The sequence below is a fragment of the Achroia grisella genome, unplaced genomic scaffold (genome assembly GCF_030625045.1).
Source record: "Achroia grisella isolate CSIRO2021 unplaced genomic scaffold, CSIRO_AGI_Agris_v1 utg903, whole genome shotgun sequence".
NCBI classification, from domain to species: Eukaryota; Metazoa; Arthropoda; class Insecta; order Lepidoptera; family Pyralidae; genus Achroia; species Achroia grisella.
The window spans coordinates 3,376,761-3,391,957 of NW_026713061.1; the positions used below are offsets into that span (position 1 = coordinate 3,376,761).

A 15,197-nucleotide genomic window follows, 5' to 3' on the forward strand; every position below is an offset into this window, starting at 1 on the left:
CTCCACAATAATTTACATCATTTCATCTAATTAATATGCTACTCACATGATTTTCCCAGATGTTTATTTCCTAAACATATGACAATAGCTATTGCTCTTTATTTAATATAATATTCACTTTATCAGCTGATTATATTTTGGAATTATTGCTGAACATTGTACTGTAAATAACACAAATACATAGGTATTACATTTTTCAACAACATTTATGTAATAGAATTTGTAATGTAAATATTAATGTAATTGATACTCTCTTATAACTATAAAATTAAATTGGTAAAAGATAATAAATGTGAGCGGGAAATATAGGAGATTGTAAATCTATACAAGAAAATTCTTAAACTAGTTTCTACTACTAAATCTTAACCTAACTATAAGAAAAAATTGAAACTAAGTTTTCTAAACATAAATAAATTAGGTTCAGACTTCTAATTTGTAGTCCAAAAAGAGAGGAACAATTATTTAATTTAGGGTCCAAAATGTTTTTAAAATTTGTGAGTCATTGAATTAATAATTTAAATAATGTTGTCTTTACTAGTAATTTTCAGGTTTGCCCAACTGGTTACCTAGTTCGGTTAGCGACATTAATGCGTGATAAGATCATGTTTAATGTCTCCGCCAAGCCGAAACATGTTAAGCATATCTAAAAATAATGTGACCAAAAGAAATCATTCTAGTTCAAAACAACTTTTTTGTAAATAACGCCACAAAATCATTTACTGCACATTTGTCTTTGAATTTTCATTTAGTCAAAAATTCATAAAATCATACCACGAATGAACAAAGTATATCAATTTGTTAAGTGGTATGTCTGCATACTCAACACAAACATTTCTATAATATAATAGCTAATGCTAACTTCTCCCTTAGAAGACATACTCGGGGCCGGCCATGTCAATGGCCCACCGGAATTTATCACGCTGTGTTTTGTTGTAGATCTTCTCGAGCGGTACGCCATGTTTTTTACACCTGTTAAGGAAGTAATTACAATGAAAAAAAAAAGGGTTAAAAGTTTTTACCGCAATATATTTTTTAATAATAAGTCAGATCAGATTTTCTTACAATTTATCATATTTATTTTGTATTTGAGGAACCGGCAGAATCTATTTCAAGAAAATAAAATGTATGAAAAGAAAACTCTTATGATGAAAGATAGATAGATAGATAAGCCTATTTTTTTAAACAGAATTTTAAAGTAATGTGTTAAAATATATTTAAAAAGGAATTTCTTACCAAGCCACTGAAATACGTGGATCAAGATAATTCAACTTAGAAGTTCCCAGAGCTATTGTTTTATTCTCATCACGATCAGTTTCTTGCAGTTCAAGTTTTTTCAATTGTTCTTTTAGGCGCTCCAACGCCTTCTTCTTTTTATCACAAACAAGTTTTTCTTTAACAGAACCGCGTTTTGCGGCCTTTTGTGAATCTTTTAGATCATGTTCGGCCTCATCAATCTGATCACGTTTGGTTTGAATTTTTTCTTTGAGGGCTTCCATTGATTTTGAATGACCTAAATTTTTAACAAACAATTAAATACTGTAATTATTAAATTGAACATCAAAGGAAGTTTTTAATTTTAAAGCATTAATAAACTATGTTCCAATACATAGTTTATTAATGCTTTAAAATTAGTTACAGAAGAAGTAACTGTCATTGTAGGTTAATAAATTTTACATTCATCTCAAATATCACCTTTATTTTCTATACAATTAGTTAAAAAGTGCCACAAGTACATAAATTACAAATCCAAATATAACAATTAAGATTAGGGATTTAAGATAATTAGAATTGAATCTTTCAGTTTATACTTGTTAAAAATAATATTATTATATAAAAGAGAATGTTTTTAGAGGAGAAATGACACGTTAGATGCCTGGAAAGACAATGCATAGTTTACTATTCCAGTAACAACTGGAATAGTAAACTACATGACTACTCAAGTTTACTTACAACATTTATTTCAACAATAAATTGTTGTTTTAAAAATAAACAAAATTAATGACACGAAAAGTATGAAAATAAACATGTTATGTGTATAATATATCTCACCTTTAGGAACAGCACGCTGATGGTTACAGAGCACAGCAACAGCTCGGTTAGCTCTATTGTATGCTAAAATTTTTTCAGGTATAGAAGTATTTGCATCTGTAAGTTCATCTAATTGTCGTTGTAATGTAATTGAGGCATTGTATGTACGGAAAACCTTAGCAGTAAGTGCCGGCATTAATTCCTTTAAATGTTCATTTAATGTTTGTGTGTTAAGTCTATCAAAGAGATCATCACTATCCTTTTTGTTTTCTATAAACAGTTCGAGATTCTTAAATACGCGTTTCAACACTGGTACCTCATTATAGTATCTAATAGAGTCTTTACCAAGAAAATCAAACACTACAACATATTCTTTGCCATCCTTTTCCTTGTATAATTTAATATGTTCAACACGCAATGAACAACACCCTACTGTATCAGCCTGATCCTCATCTTTTTCATTGCCAGCTCTTAATGCAAGCCGATCAATAAAATACAAAGCCACAGCACGTTGTCGTACACGCATTTCTTTAGCTTTCAAATCTGAGTGATACTTTGCCCTTATATCATCAATACATTTGTGTAGTTTTCGTGCAGTTTCATATTTCATCCAATCTTTTTCACCTTTCAATTTTGAGCTAGGATTTAACATGACATACTTAGCTTGACCTTGTACATTTTCAGTCCAAGAAGCTAACCATGTGACTGTATTATCATGTCTAACTTCCTTCCATTTATGTCCAGATGGAGGTTTCGGTACTTTGCTATCTTTTGAACAGTTGATCAGAACATCTTCTGGCATAACACGCCTTTTCAACATACCCATTTTAGGATGTTCTCCACGACCTCTGAAAAGACCAGGAGGTTCTATTCTGAAATTACCAATTTTTTCTTTGTGCCCATCAATTACACAGAACCCATATTCTTTTTGTATCTCTTCATTTTTCGCTTTTAATGCCGCTTTTTCTTCCTTTGAGCGATTTTTATTTTTTTCTGAAACACTCACGAAATATTTTTGCATTTGTTTGAAGTCGCATTTAGAGAGCTCTTTGATGAGTTTTTTCTCTTCAGTAGTCATAACTGCACGCCAGTCTTTAAAAAAATTATCGTTAAATACCTTTTTTGTAGTATAATCATGGTCGAGCATCCGCGCGTAGAAACCAGCGACTTCTTCCGCGTCCTCTGATAATCTAACAACTTTGCCGTCATATCGGAATTCAACATTTTCTGGTAAGGGTTCATAAGGTGGTGCAAATAAGGGGCCTTTGTGTTCCAGGAAATTCCACTTAGTACCATCACTTTTTTTTTCTTCTTCCCACCTATAAACATATACACATTAGACTTTACACTGATCAATGTAATTAAAACACTATATATTTAATAAAAACAAACACCTTCTTGGTCTTTGAAACCTTCTCTGGCGTTTAAATATCAAAATACTATTGATTGAATTTATGCTAATTATAGGTTTTATTGTAATAAATTTTATTAATGCTTTGATACACATAATTCCTATTTCTAATACTTATGGACAACATAACCTAAATATGGCACGAGTGACACCTATCTAATGTTAGTGTATGCCGCCATCTGGTGCTAGTGTGTGGTAAGTTTTAGTACACTACTTTTCTTGAGTTATTAATCTTTAGTTTGTTAATAGATGGCGCTTATACCAATAACAGAAATGGGTTAACACTTTCAAGTGAGAATATTTTCTTGTTTTACATATTTAGATGATTTCTCTGTAGTTGTACTTTAGTTTCTGGACTTAATTTTTATTCTAATTATTTTTGGTTATAATATTTTCTAATCTTTTGCACACAATAAAATAAAAAAAAAGAAGACCGTTACAGGAGATGTATTGATATCAAAACTGAGCAGTGGCATTCTCACAAGACATACTAATATATATATTAATGTAAATTGAATGCCAAACAGCAATCATAGAAACCATTAGAGACAATTGGATGAGTCCTTTGCTAATAAACAAACAAATACTATATTAGTTTGCACAAAAAATTACTTTAAATGTAAAAAAAAAAAACTAATAGTATCTATAGTATAATAGACTCAATAGTTTTTACTGTACGTCTTGATACAAATCACATCTAAATTTGATTCATTTACTGGATTTCCCTTTAAAACTAACTGTATAAATTATTTAAATGTGGTAATTACACATAAAAGTGTGTAATTACCACAGGAATAAAAAATATAGCTCGTCTTTATAGCTCAATAGAGTGTCATATTCAATTTATGACAGTTAGTGACATCACATAGCCTATACTTACATTATGATCAAAATACTTTCAACAATTGAGGGAAAATGAAATGAACAAAAAAAAGGTAATGAATCCTATTGGTCAAATTCCAGTAATAGTATTTAGCCAAGTCATTATTTTTATCATTCATAAGGAGTATGCTTATTCACCAGTAAAGTCTAACACTGTTTGCATTTGGTTAAACCTTAGTGTACCTATATCAAATTTACTTTTAATAAAATAAGGGTGTGTTACTGATAGTTTCAACATTATGACAAAAATAAAATAAGAATAACATACCATTTCCAGACTTCTTGTTCTTCTTCATCTTTTTTCTTCCGCTTAGTAGGACTGACTCCTGCGGGTTCTGCCTTAACTTTAGTGGGGGCTGATTTCACCTTTTCTGTCTTTTTTTTCTTTTTCTTGGGCTTCACTTCTTCCTCCTCTTCATCATCATCATCATATATAGGTTCTGTATAAGATTATATATCTAGATATTAAATCTGTCAATTAATGCAGAAATAAAAAGCATAAAACTATGTTAAAGCAACTTTTAGTGCATGCTGCATTTGTAGTGTAAAACACATTTTGGTTATTTATCTTAAAAGAAAACATCTACCAGTTCTCATTCAATGTATTTTGAGGGCCATCGAGTAGTTTAAATACAAACAAAGGTATATAAATTAATAAAAACAATAGATTGTTTGTATCAGTGATTACTAAATATTGTTTACACACTATTACTAATAAAATACTATTACATAATTTATTATGATTACTATTTATTTACTTGATTACCTTTTTTTACTTTCTTCTTGGATTTCTTCCGTTGAAGTAATGGTATATCTTCTTCACTTTCACTGGGCATGCGTCGTTTTGTCGTAGTATGACCCACCTGTGAAATTTCAGTAAGTGATTAAATGTTAATACAGTACAAATTCAACACAAATCAGAAGGGAACAGTAAACATTCATTATATCAGTAATTTGTTAACCTGAGGTTTGTTATATTGAAGTCAGGTTGGTCTAAGATTTGAAAGGTCCACTTTATTCACCTCAACATTACATACTCAACTTATTGTATATAGTAAACAACTATTAATTATATATTAAAAATACATTATAATCAAATTACTACATGTATTTTTCATTTATAAACTAGAAGTTATCACAATATGAATCACATACTATGGTATCAAGGGTATTAGTTAAATAGAGATAATTACTGTTGTATTATAGTTGATATTTTTGTGAAACTCTTTTTTTAATAGATCAGTATTAAAAAAAATCAAACGAACCTAAATTTCACCCTTCTACCATTATATTAATTTATCTTATATTATACAATATTACTCCAATTAATTTGTCAAAACAATGTTTACTGGAACAGCCAGTTTTTTATGTATAAACTGCTTTTACCAGTGATGTGTCATCTTCACTTTCCTCTTCGGGGGGCAGTTCTGAGAGAGGTTCATCCTTGAACTGTGACAAAGAATAGTCACAAGATGATGCTGTGGTGTTATTGATTCCTGTGTATCCATCATCACTATCTGCTTTAATTTCCATTTTAATTTCTGGTTCATCCACCTGTTATTAATAATTCAAATCAAATAAAAAATACCAACATATTTTTTGTATCAATTTTTTTTCCCTACCATCCAGTTCAGTACACAGATTCAATTGAGAAGAACTGGCAAGAGATTTATTAAATATATAACATTAATGTATACAGAGTATGATGTGAGTGTACATACTCATTTACAGGCTTCAAATTACGGTACAGCGAGTTAATATGTAATTAATAGGAGGGTAATATTACGCACCTGCATAGGTTCATGTTTGACAGGAGTATCTTGTGAGTCAGACTCAGATTTTAACTTTTCATTAACTCTTTCTTTATTTTTACTTGAGCTGAAATAAAAGAAAAAATATTTTTATCAATCTAGAAACAATCTAGTATTTTAGTAGTCATTATATTGTTATATTATTTCCTTAATAAGTCCTTGTGGTCTAATGGTTTACTACCCTAAAACCCAAGATTGCTAATTCAAGTTTGGCCGACACAAAAGAAAATGTATCAATATAAGCATATATTTCAAGTGTTGCATTCACCACAACAATGACAGCTGTTAATGCAGTTGGCATAGTACGAGACTATGCCAACTGCATTAACAGTTATGATGGTATGTTGTGTGGTTTCACTTACCTACTTGTTATAATTTAATTTAAACAGTTTTAATATTTGTAAAGCCAAAAATGTCTTATGTATTAGAAATAATGGTTTCTAAACTTTACGTGTTATACATATTTTTGATCCAGTGAAAGTTTACATGATTATGGGACTCAAGCGGTAAAAACATATTGCTAACCTGTGTTTATCCTTTGAACTGGAATTTTTGTCTTTATCACTTCTATGTTTGTCCTTATCACTTCTATGCCGATCCTTGTCACGATCACGTTCTTTGTCTCTGTCTTTAGATTTATGATCCTTTGATGAGGAGCTTCTGTGGTCTTTGTCTTTCTCCTTATCCTTTGAAGATTTCTTTTCCCCATTGCTACTCCTGTGTTTGTCCTTATCACGGTCACTTCTCTCTTTGTCTCTGTGCCTATCCTTATCGCTGCGATGCTTGTCCTTGTCACCGCGTTCTTTATCCTTAGCACTGCTGGATTCTTCCTTATTTCTATCGCCACGATCTTTTTCGCTGCGCTCCTTATCTTTGCTGGATGATTTGTGGGAGCTACTACTGTGACTTTTACTACTCGAATGTCTGTCTTTATCTCTGAAAAGAAAAGGCAATAATATTACCTAGTGATTACAATAATGTTATTTTATTGACATGGAAATTTCTAGAAAACTAACCTGCTCGAGCTGTGCTTGGAACTTTTATGATCACGATCCTTATCACGGTGCTTGTCTTTGCTTGATGATTTGTGGCTGGTTTTATGTTTATCGGAGCTGCTGTATCCGTTGTGAACACCGTTCACGTGTTCATTTTTAGTGCCATTTACCTTTCCCTGTAAAGAAAAAATAGAATTCATAAACTTACATATAATAACTGTAATCGAAAACTGCAATATACTAATAACTGAAAATATAAATAATATATTTAAATAAAATGTAATTTCGACCGACGCTTCATTTCTTTCTGGACTCTATAGTTGACGCCATATTGGGACTTAGAAAAATTTCGCTTCGTGCTGACTGTGATGTACACTAGTAGTGAGACGTAACCGGGGAGCTTTATTTATAGAAATACTAACTAAATGATAGGTTTTATCTGTAAGAAATAATTTCGATACTTACCGATTCACAATCATTATCACTGGTAGGATTTTCGACACTCATTTTGTCGACGTATTGCCAACGTTTGTTGAGGGGAGATTACATGAGGTACAACGAGTGAGCGTAAAAAATGTGAATTAGAAGTTGTAAAGTGACGGAAGATAAGAACGAAACGAACGAATGAACGAACGAATGGCATGCGTTATTCAGTGTGACTATCTACAAATTATAAATCTTGCCGAGTCTACTCTGACGATAAATCTCCAATAATAATAGACATTTATTCAACACTAGCTGTTCCCGCGACTTCATCCGCGTGGAGTTTAACGTTATTTTTCTAAAATAAAAATAGCCTAAATTACTCCTTACTAAATCAGCTATCTGCTAAAAAAGTCCCGTTAAAATCGGTCCAGGCATTTCAGAGATTAGCCGGAACGAACAGACAGATAGACAGACAGACAAAAATTGTTAAAAATGTTATTTTGGTTTATATGCCGTATTTATATTCATATGCATGTAGTAAAAAACGGTTATTTCAATATTACAAACAGACACTCCAATTTTATTTATATGTATAGATTACATCAATTTCAGCAGGGTTTATATTATTTTTTTGCAGTTTCTTCAGTTATAAATTTACTGGTAACGCTGAAAGTGACTTCCACTCCAAATCTTGATAACGTTACTAACATAAATGAACGCTCTTGCCAAAGCTGTTTATAGAACTGAAACTGTGATTCAAGTTCTGCATCATTTTTGTTTTTTAGTAGTGTAGTGATGCGACTGAGTTGTTCTGGGGTTTTCTTAAGACAAGCTAAGTAAGTGTGTTGGTAACTTTAAATTGTTTAGAAAGTTCCGATGTTTGTTTAATTTAAACTCAAAACTATTGTGATCTCTAAATAGCGTTGATGAGTCAGTCGGATATATCCGATCAAACTTCTTTATAACATCATCATAATCATCATATCAGCCTGGAAGACATCCACTGGTAAACAAAGGCCTCCCCCAAAAATCTCCACTACGATCGATACTGCGCTGCTTGCATCCAATGCTTTCCTTGGTTGCTGGAGGCCTTTCCACGTTGCGTCTTCAGTTCCGCGGTCGCTACTCGGGGACTTTACTGGCACAACGGCCACCTGTCCTACGAGCTATGAGCTGAGCTGCCTATTGACACTTCAGTTTCACCATCTCCTCATTTCATATAGCAGGAAAATTCGGAGCATAACCTTTTCCATTGCCCTCTGAGTGACTTTGAACTTTTGGTTCTGTTTTTCCCTTTTTAGGGAAAGGCAAAAGGACTCAGCCCATACAGCCATTGTCTTCAGTAATATTTTCGTTTTTTTTTTTTTTTTTCTAATACTTGTCTTCAGTAGTTATATATCTTGAAATGTTGTTATTACGTACTCGAAAATGGGTTTGTATGTTTCTGTGTTCTTTAATAAATTCTGGATGGAGCGCGGGATCTCCATTTTATCATATATATTGATCAATTTATCAATAAATATTAATCGCTGGATTGCGAAATGTTGACATTCAAAAAACAAGTGATCTAATGATTGATCTTCGTCGGCAGAACAATAATCACATATAGGAGACGAAACCATTTTCATCCTATGCAAATGCTTTTTATATCTTCCATGTCCAATTCTAAGACGACATAAAATTGAATAAAATTTTCTTTCCACATATTTTCCTTGAACGAACCATGGCGTTTTAAATTCTTGCTGTATTTCTCTGAACCATTTCCCTTTAACTTTTATGGATTCTTCCCACTGTTGTTTCCATTTAGTTTTAATTGTTTTTCTTATTTCAACGATAAAATCTGAAGCTGGGATTAACATGTATTTTTCTTTTCCTTGAATTTGACAGTTTGTGATGAACCTAGCCAGTTCATCAGCTTTTTCGTTGCCAGTGACATCAACGTGAGCTGGAGTCCAGATAAGATTAATATCCATATTAAGCCGTTTTTTAAAATCATATATTTTCCTTTGAATATTTTGTATAACGAAAGATGTTTTACTAGAAGAAACATTCGCAAGGGCCAACAAGACACTCATGCTGTCCGTTAATATGACCCATTTATCATTATTGTTTGTTTCACCAATATAGTCTAGCGCTGAGATAATAGCGTAAGCTTCAGCAGTAAATATGCTCGATTTATTCAATATTTTTGTACCGAATGATATTTTTTCCTTGGCATCATAAACAGCAATAGCCGTGCAGTCTTTATTTTTAGCACCATCCGTATACATATGCCTATAATTGTTCCATTGAGATATGTAATCATAGACATCATATTTATTATGTAAATTCTTATTTATAAAAATGGGGGTTTTAAAAAAATTACAATCATATGAATTGCTATTGTGAACTAATTTCTGATTAATAAATATGTTGGAGTTATGTAGACTTTTAATAATTTCAGTTATATTATTAGAGAGGAAATTATTAGGAGAGGATGGATTTTTTAATTTATGTAATAATTGGTTATCATGAACAGAATAAAGTTTCAGTAAAAACATAAGTTTTAGCAATTCAAAACGTAACGGCAATGGGGGTATATTACATTCAACTTGCAACGAATTTATTGGTGATGTGCTCATGGCTCCCAAAATTAATCTTAAATTTATATTTTGGAGTTTTTCTAATTTATCAACATATTTTTCTTTGTTACAAAAACAGAAGAACGCATATTCAAAATGCGTTCGAACCAGCGACTTGTAAAGAATTAACAGAATTTTAGGGTCTGCTCCCCAAGTAGTGCCGACTAAAGATCTGAGAATATTAGTGGACATCATGGCTCTATCTGATACACAATCGACATATTTTTTAAAACTTAAATTATTTTGAAATATTACACCTAAAAATTTTGCTTCTGGCTCTACTGGAATAATAGCGCTCATATATTTCACCTGACTAGATGAGTCTATATTTAAATTGTTATTACTAAACACTACCATTTTGCTTTTAGAAGGACTGATTTCCAAATTTACATAAGAAAAATATACTGAAAGATTACTAAGAGCAATATTGATTTTGGATAATGTATCCACAATATTGTCACCATAACAATATACAGCTAAGTCGTCAGCAAATTGGAGATTATGGACATAAGGCCCTAAAGCATCATTAATTCTATGAACATAAATAATATATAATAAAGGACTAAGTATACCACCTTGTGATACTCCTACATGAGATAAGCGAGGACCTATACATGAAACATTACTAACTTTAACGTATAATTTTCGACCATTCATAAAATTATATAACCATATTGCTAGTTTATTTGAAACTCCGACAGAAATTAAGATATCTGCCAAAATCTTCGGATTTACATTATTGAATGCACCCACTATATCCAGAAAAATTGCTACCAAATGTTGATTATTTTCTAAAGCTTTCTTAATATCGATATAAAAATGCCCTAAGCTTTCCCGAGCTGAAAATCCTCGTCTGAATCCAAATTGATTCGACGGCAATAGATTTTGAGACTCGAAATAAAACTCTAGTCTTTGTTTAAGCAATTGTTCAAAAACTTTTCCTATACACGATGTTAATGTAATGGGCCGATAAGAATCAGCAACATATAAATTTTTATTAGGCTTTAACACAGGAATAAGATAATCTGTTTTCCATTCTTTTGGAATTATAGAGTTATACCATAATAAATTTATAATAATTAAGAAGGTATTTAAATTGTTACCATTTAATGCTTTCAACATTTTGTATGAAATATTATCCAACCCAACTGCTGTGTCCCTTCTTGATTTTAATGCTGATTGAAGCTCTGCTAATTTGAAAGGTTTATCAAAGAAAATATCTTTAGCTTTATCAGAATTGTTAGGAACTGTTGTAAAAGGGCTCGCAACGTAATCTGGAGTATATTTGTGTAAAAATTCATTTAACCACATATCATCGTTACCTGAGTTGTAAGTGCGAGGTTTATTTATATATTTCTTATTAAATTTTCGAACTTTTGTCCAAACATTAGATATAGAAGTGGTTCTGTTTAAATTAGAACAGTATTCATGCCAACTTTGTAAACGCACAGTTTTAATAGTAAGTTTTTTTTCCGCTTGCAATCTTTTAAACTTAATATAATTATCTGTGGTAGGATCATATTTAAAATCTATATATGCTTGTTTACTTTTACGAACAGCTGTTGCACAAGTGTCATTCCACCATGGTACTGGAGGATGCTTATATTTTGATAGTTTAGAATTGCTAGAAGAATTACAATTGTATTGTTTTTGATGTGCCGATGAACTCTTATTTAGAACAATATCAATAGAATTTAAAATAATATTACAAAAAGTGTCATATGTTGAACACGGATCGCTCTCATTGACAGAAAAGCCTTGTAATTTGGAATTAACAATTTTACTGTAATTGTCCCAGTTTACAAGTCGCAAGTTACGCCGATTTACTGGAACTGATACACAATTATTTGCTCCTTTACAAGAAAAATTGGAATATTGTAAATTTAATTGTGTTATTGTTGGCAAATGATAACTGCCTAACGGATCTTCGTAAACATACCAGTTACATGAAAGGGATAAATAAGGACTAACTATGGTTAAATCCAAGCCATTTGGTTTCCAAATATGACTACCTACAGTAGTGACATGACCATCGTTTAATAAAACTAGGTTACATTCATCTAAAGTTTCCAAAATATCTCTACCTCTGGGTTTAATTGAATCACAACCCCAAATGGTGTGATGTGCATTAAAATCACCAGCAATTATAAAAGGCTTAGGAGTATTATTTACAAAGTTAACAAGTTTAGATTTTGTGAAAGGTACTGAACAATTGGTGGGGCAATAAATAGTAGCTAATGATATTTTTTCATTGTTTATAATGATCTGAATGACTAAAGTTTGTATTGAATCGTCAGAAAACATATTAATTCTATTATAATGAAGGTTTTCATGTATGATAATAGCAACACCGTTGTGGTAATTACCCGAGTCATTGCGTTCTATTTTATAACCCTTTATTTTTAATTTATGATGTGGCCGAAGCCTATTGTGTTGTTATTAGGAGGCCAATTGTGAAGTCACTTAGTTAGTCTGTGTTAGTCACATAATAAAATTGTGAAATACAGGTCAATTAGTTAGCTAATTGACCTGTATTTCACAATTTTATTATTACATATATAAAGGTTTATATTTCGAATGCCGAATACCAAATAGTAATTTTATTTCATTGTTCTTATCCGTTCGGTTTTTCTTTCTGGCCATAGTTTATAGTACTTCATTAATCCTTACTAATTTTATAAAGGCGAAAGTAACTCTATATGTCTGTTTGTCTCGCTTTCACACGAAAACTATTGCTACTACCAAAAACTAAATTAGAACGATGGAACTTTTTTGGGTTAGATTATTGAATATTTTTTTATTTATTTGGTCAAGGTCTCGCGAGCACAGCAAGTACTCTATATCTTAGTGCAAGTAGTATATATGACTATTCTTGTTTCCTTTATTGCCAACATCAATCATTATATAATAAATAGTATAGTTTTTGATTTTTAAAATTCATAACAATAGCTATAAATTCAATTGGTCGTTTTAAGCTATTAAATTAGAAACAATACATTGTGGATTATATGTTCATTATTTATCAAAGAACGGGAAGTTATTATTCACGGAAACTTAAGCATTTTTGAATAGTCATCACATTTTTTTCCGCTCAAGCTCCGCTAGTCATTCGCTCATTCGGAAAGCTGTCTCATCACAAGAAGAATGTGCAAGAAATTTGCATGTTGCTCCTATAAATAATTTTGTTGTTACATTAGATTTTTAAGTTGCAGTGTGTGACTACAAACTACCAACTAGCACTAGTTCAGTTAAATAATCAACTATATACAATCAACTGGTTGAGTAAATCAGTCATAGTGATTAGAGCAGACCAATACCTACAAGCAGCACTCGTTCACGAGTATGACGTGTGAGCTATCCAAAAATAAAATTGCAGTTAAACTCTTATATATTTACCACATATAGACGTACGAAGACTACGAGGTCACTAAAAATTTAATAAATCATGTTAAACTTGATCGTTCCTACAGAGTAATATGTAGATCAATGAAATGTGAAAAGAATAGGCTAATGGTTATAATAATGGGCTACTTTGACATAATTCTAGAAATAGGTATATGGTCACACTTGTTTAGTCACAGCTTTGTATGTACAGCCAACTTCACAGTAATCGGTCAACGTTCTCTTTTGATTATTACTTCAGGTCGTATCCTTTTGTATAAATAATAGTCATTACCCAAATAAATATTCAGATTCGTTTTTGAAAAATGTAACTGTGTGAGATCTCAGAACAGAAACAGAGATGGGTTTGATGCACAGTGTTGATCATAGAATTGCATAGAAGAGAAATAAAATGCAATTGTTTATTTAAGTCTTGATCATAATTTATTTTATTTTTTTACTAGCTTTTCCCGCGACTTCGTCCGCGTGGAATTTAACTTTATTTTTCTAAAATAAAAGTAGTCTAAGTTACATTTTATTACATCAGCTACCTGCCAAAAAAAGTCTCGACAAAATCGTTCCAGCCATTTCAGAGATTAGCCGGAACAAACAGACACAAAAATTTAAAAAAATGTTATTTAGGTGTAGGTGCCGTATTTATATTCAAAGGCGTGGAGTAAAAAACGGGCACTCCAGTTTTATTTATATGTATAGATTAACACGTCACATTTCCTAATAAAAGCGGTGTATACTGTGTATACAAAGTGCACGTATATGTATAATATTGTTAAATTATTTCATTTTTGGGTTATGTTGTTGCTTTTTTTACTTAAATCAGTTTCTTGATTGATATTTGACTTTTAATGTACTAGGGTTGTCTTTAAAATTTTTGCCTCGTATCAAGACGAAGTAGTAAAGAAATAACCTAATTGGCTCAACTTACAATGTTATACACAGTATTGTAAATATTTTTTACAGCTTAACCCAATGGAATGCGTTTTCATTGATGTAAGTTTAATGTAGTAAAGAATAGAATTTGTTTATTTCTAATCGCTTCACAAAAAAAAAACTGAAGTCGAGAACACGATTTGAAACACAGGCTTTAAATTTTAATTAGAGTATTATTGTTCCTAAGATTAGATAATAAGTAAAATTAAATACTTAGTATAATTATATCGTTTTAATCGTAGTTTGTATACATTGCTGTTATTGACTTGTTTAGCAATTCATAATGACTTTTGGCCATTTTTCTTCTCTTCTGATTGTATGGACCACTTCCATATTAATTTCTTTATTGTTCTTGTATCATCTTTTGTTTTTATATGTATTATTTTTAATAATTTCTATTTTTTTCTGTCTATCCCCTTGTACTCCATTCCATAAAATTTTGACAAGTTTAATTTTTTCATGAGTGCTCTTCTACCTAGATTTGATAACCTTGTGCATACTACATATGCAAGTATTAAACAGTCTACTTTTGATAGAATGCTCTAATTTCACTATTATTCATAATTTTCTTTAGACTCCATATTTCCAAATATGGCCATGTATTAGAATTAGTAAAAAATGCTGTAGTAGAGATAAAAAATAAATAGATCTAATCTGTGAAAGAAATTGAACCAAACAAATTTTATTATTGTCT

The 15,197-nt window shown here is 31.1% G+C and overlaps 2 protein-coding genes across 2 annotated transcripts; both read right to left on the reverse strand.

Moving 5' to 3' along the window:
* Positions 1-97: 97 nt before the first annotated feature.
* Positions 98-7,709, reverse strand: LOC131853502 (DNA topoisomerase I, mitochondrial). The gene is made up of 10 exons (XM_059204404.1): positions 7,593-7,709; positions 7,149-7,303; positions 6,658-7,068; positions 6,112-6,199; positions 5,708-5,875; positions 5,088-5,184; positions 4,590-4,761; positions 2,050-3,347; positions 1,234-1,510; positions 98-969 (listed from the first exon to the last, which is right to left on the reverse strand). The coding sequence occupies exons 1-10, from the start codon at positions 7,632-7,634 to the stop codon at positions 867-869; spliced, it is 2,811 nt and encodes a 936-aa protein (XP_059060387.1). The 5' UTR covers positions 7,635-7,709; the 3' UTR covers positions 98-866.
* A 1,235-nt stretch (positions 7,710-8,944) lies between these two features.
* On the reverse strand, positions 8,945-9,823 carry LOC131853649 (uncharacterized). Its single transcript, XM_059204623.1, has one exon. The coding sequence runs from the start codon at positions 9,821-9,823 to the stop codon at positions 8,945-8,947; it is 879 nt and encodes a 292-aa protein (XP_059060606.1).
* Between the last annotated feature and the right edge of the window lie 5,374 nt (positions 9,824-15,197).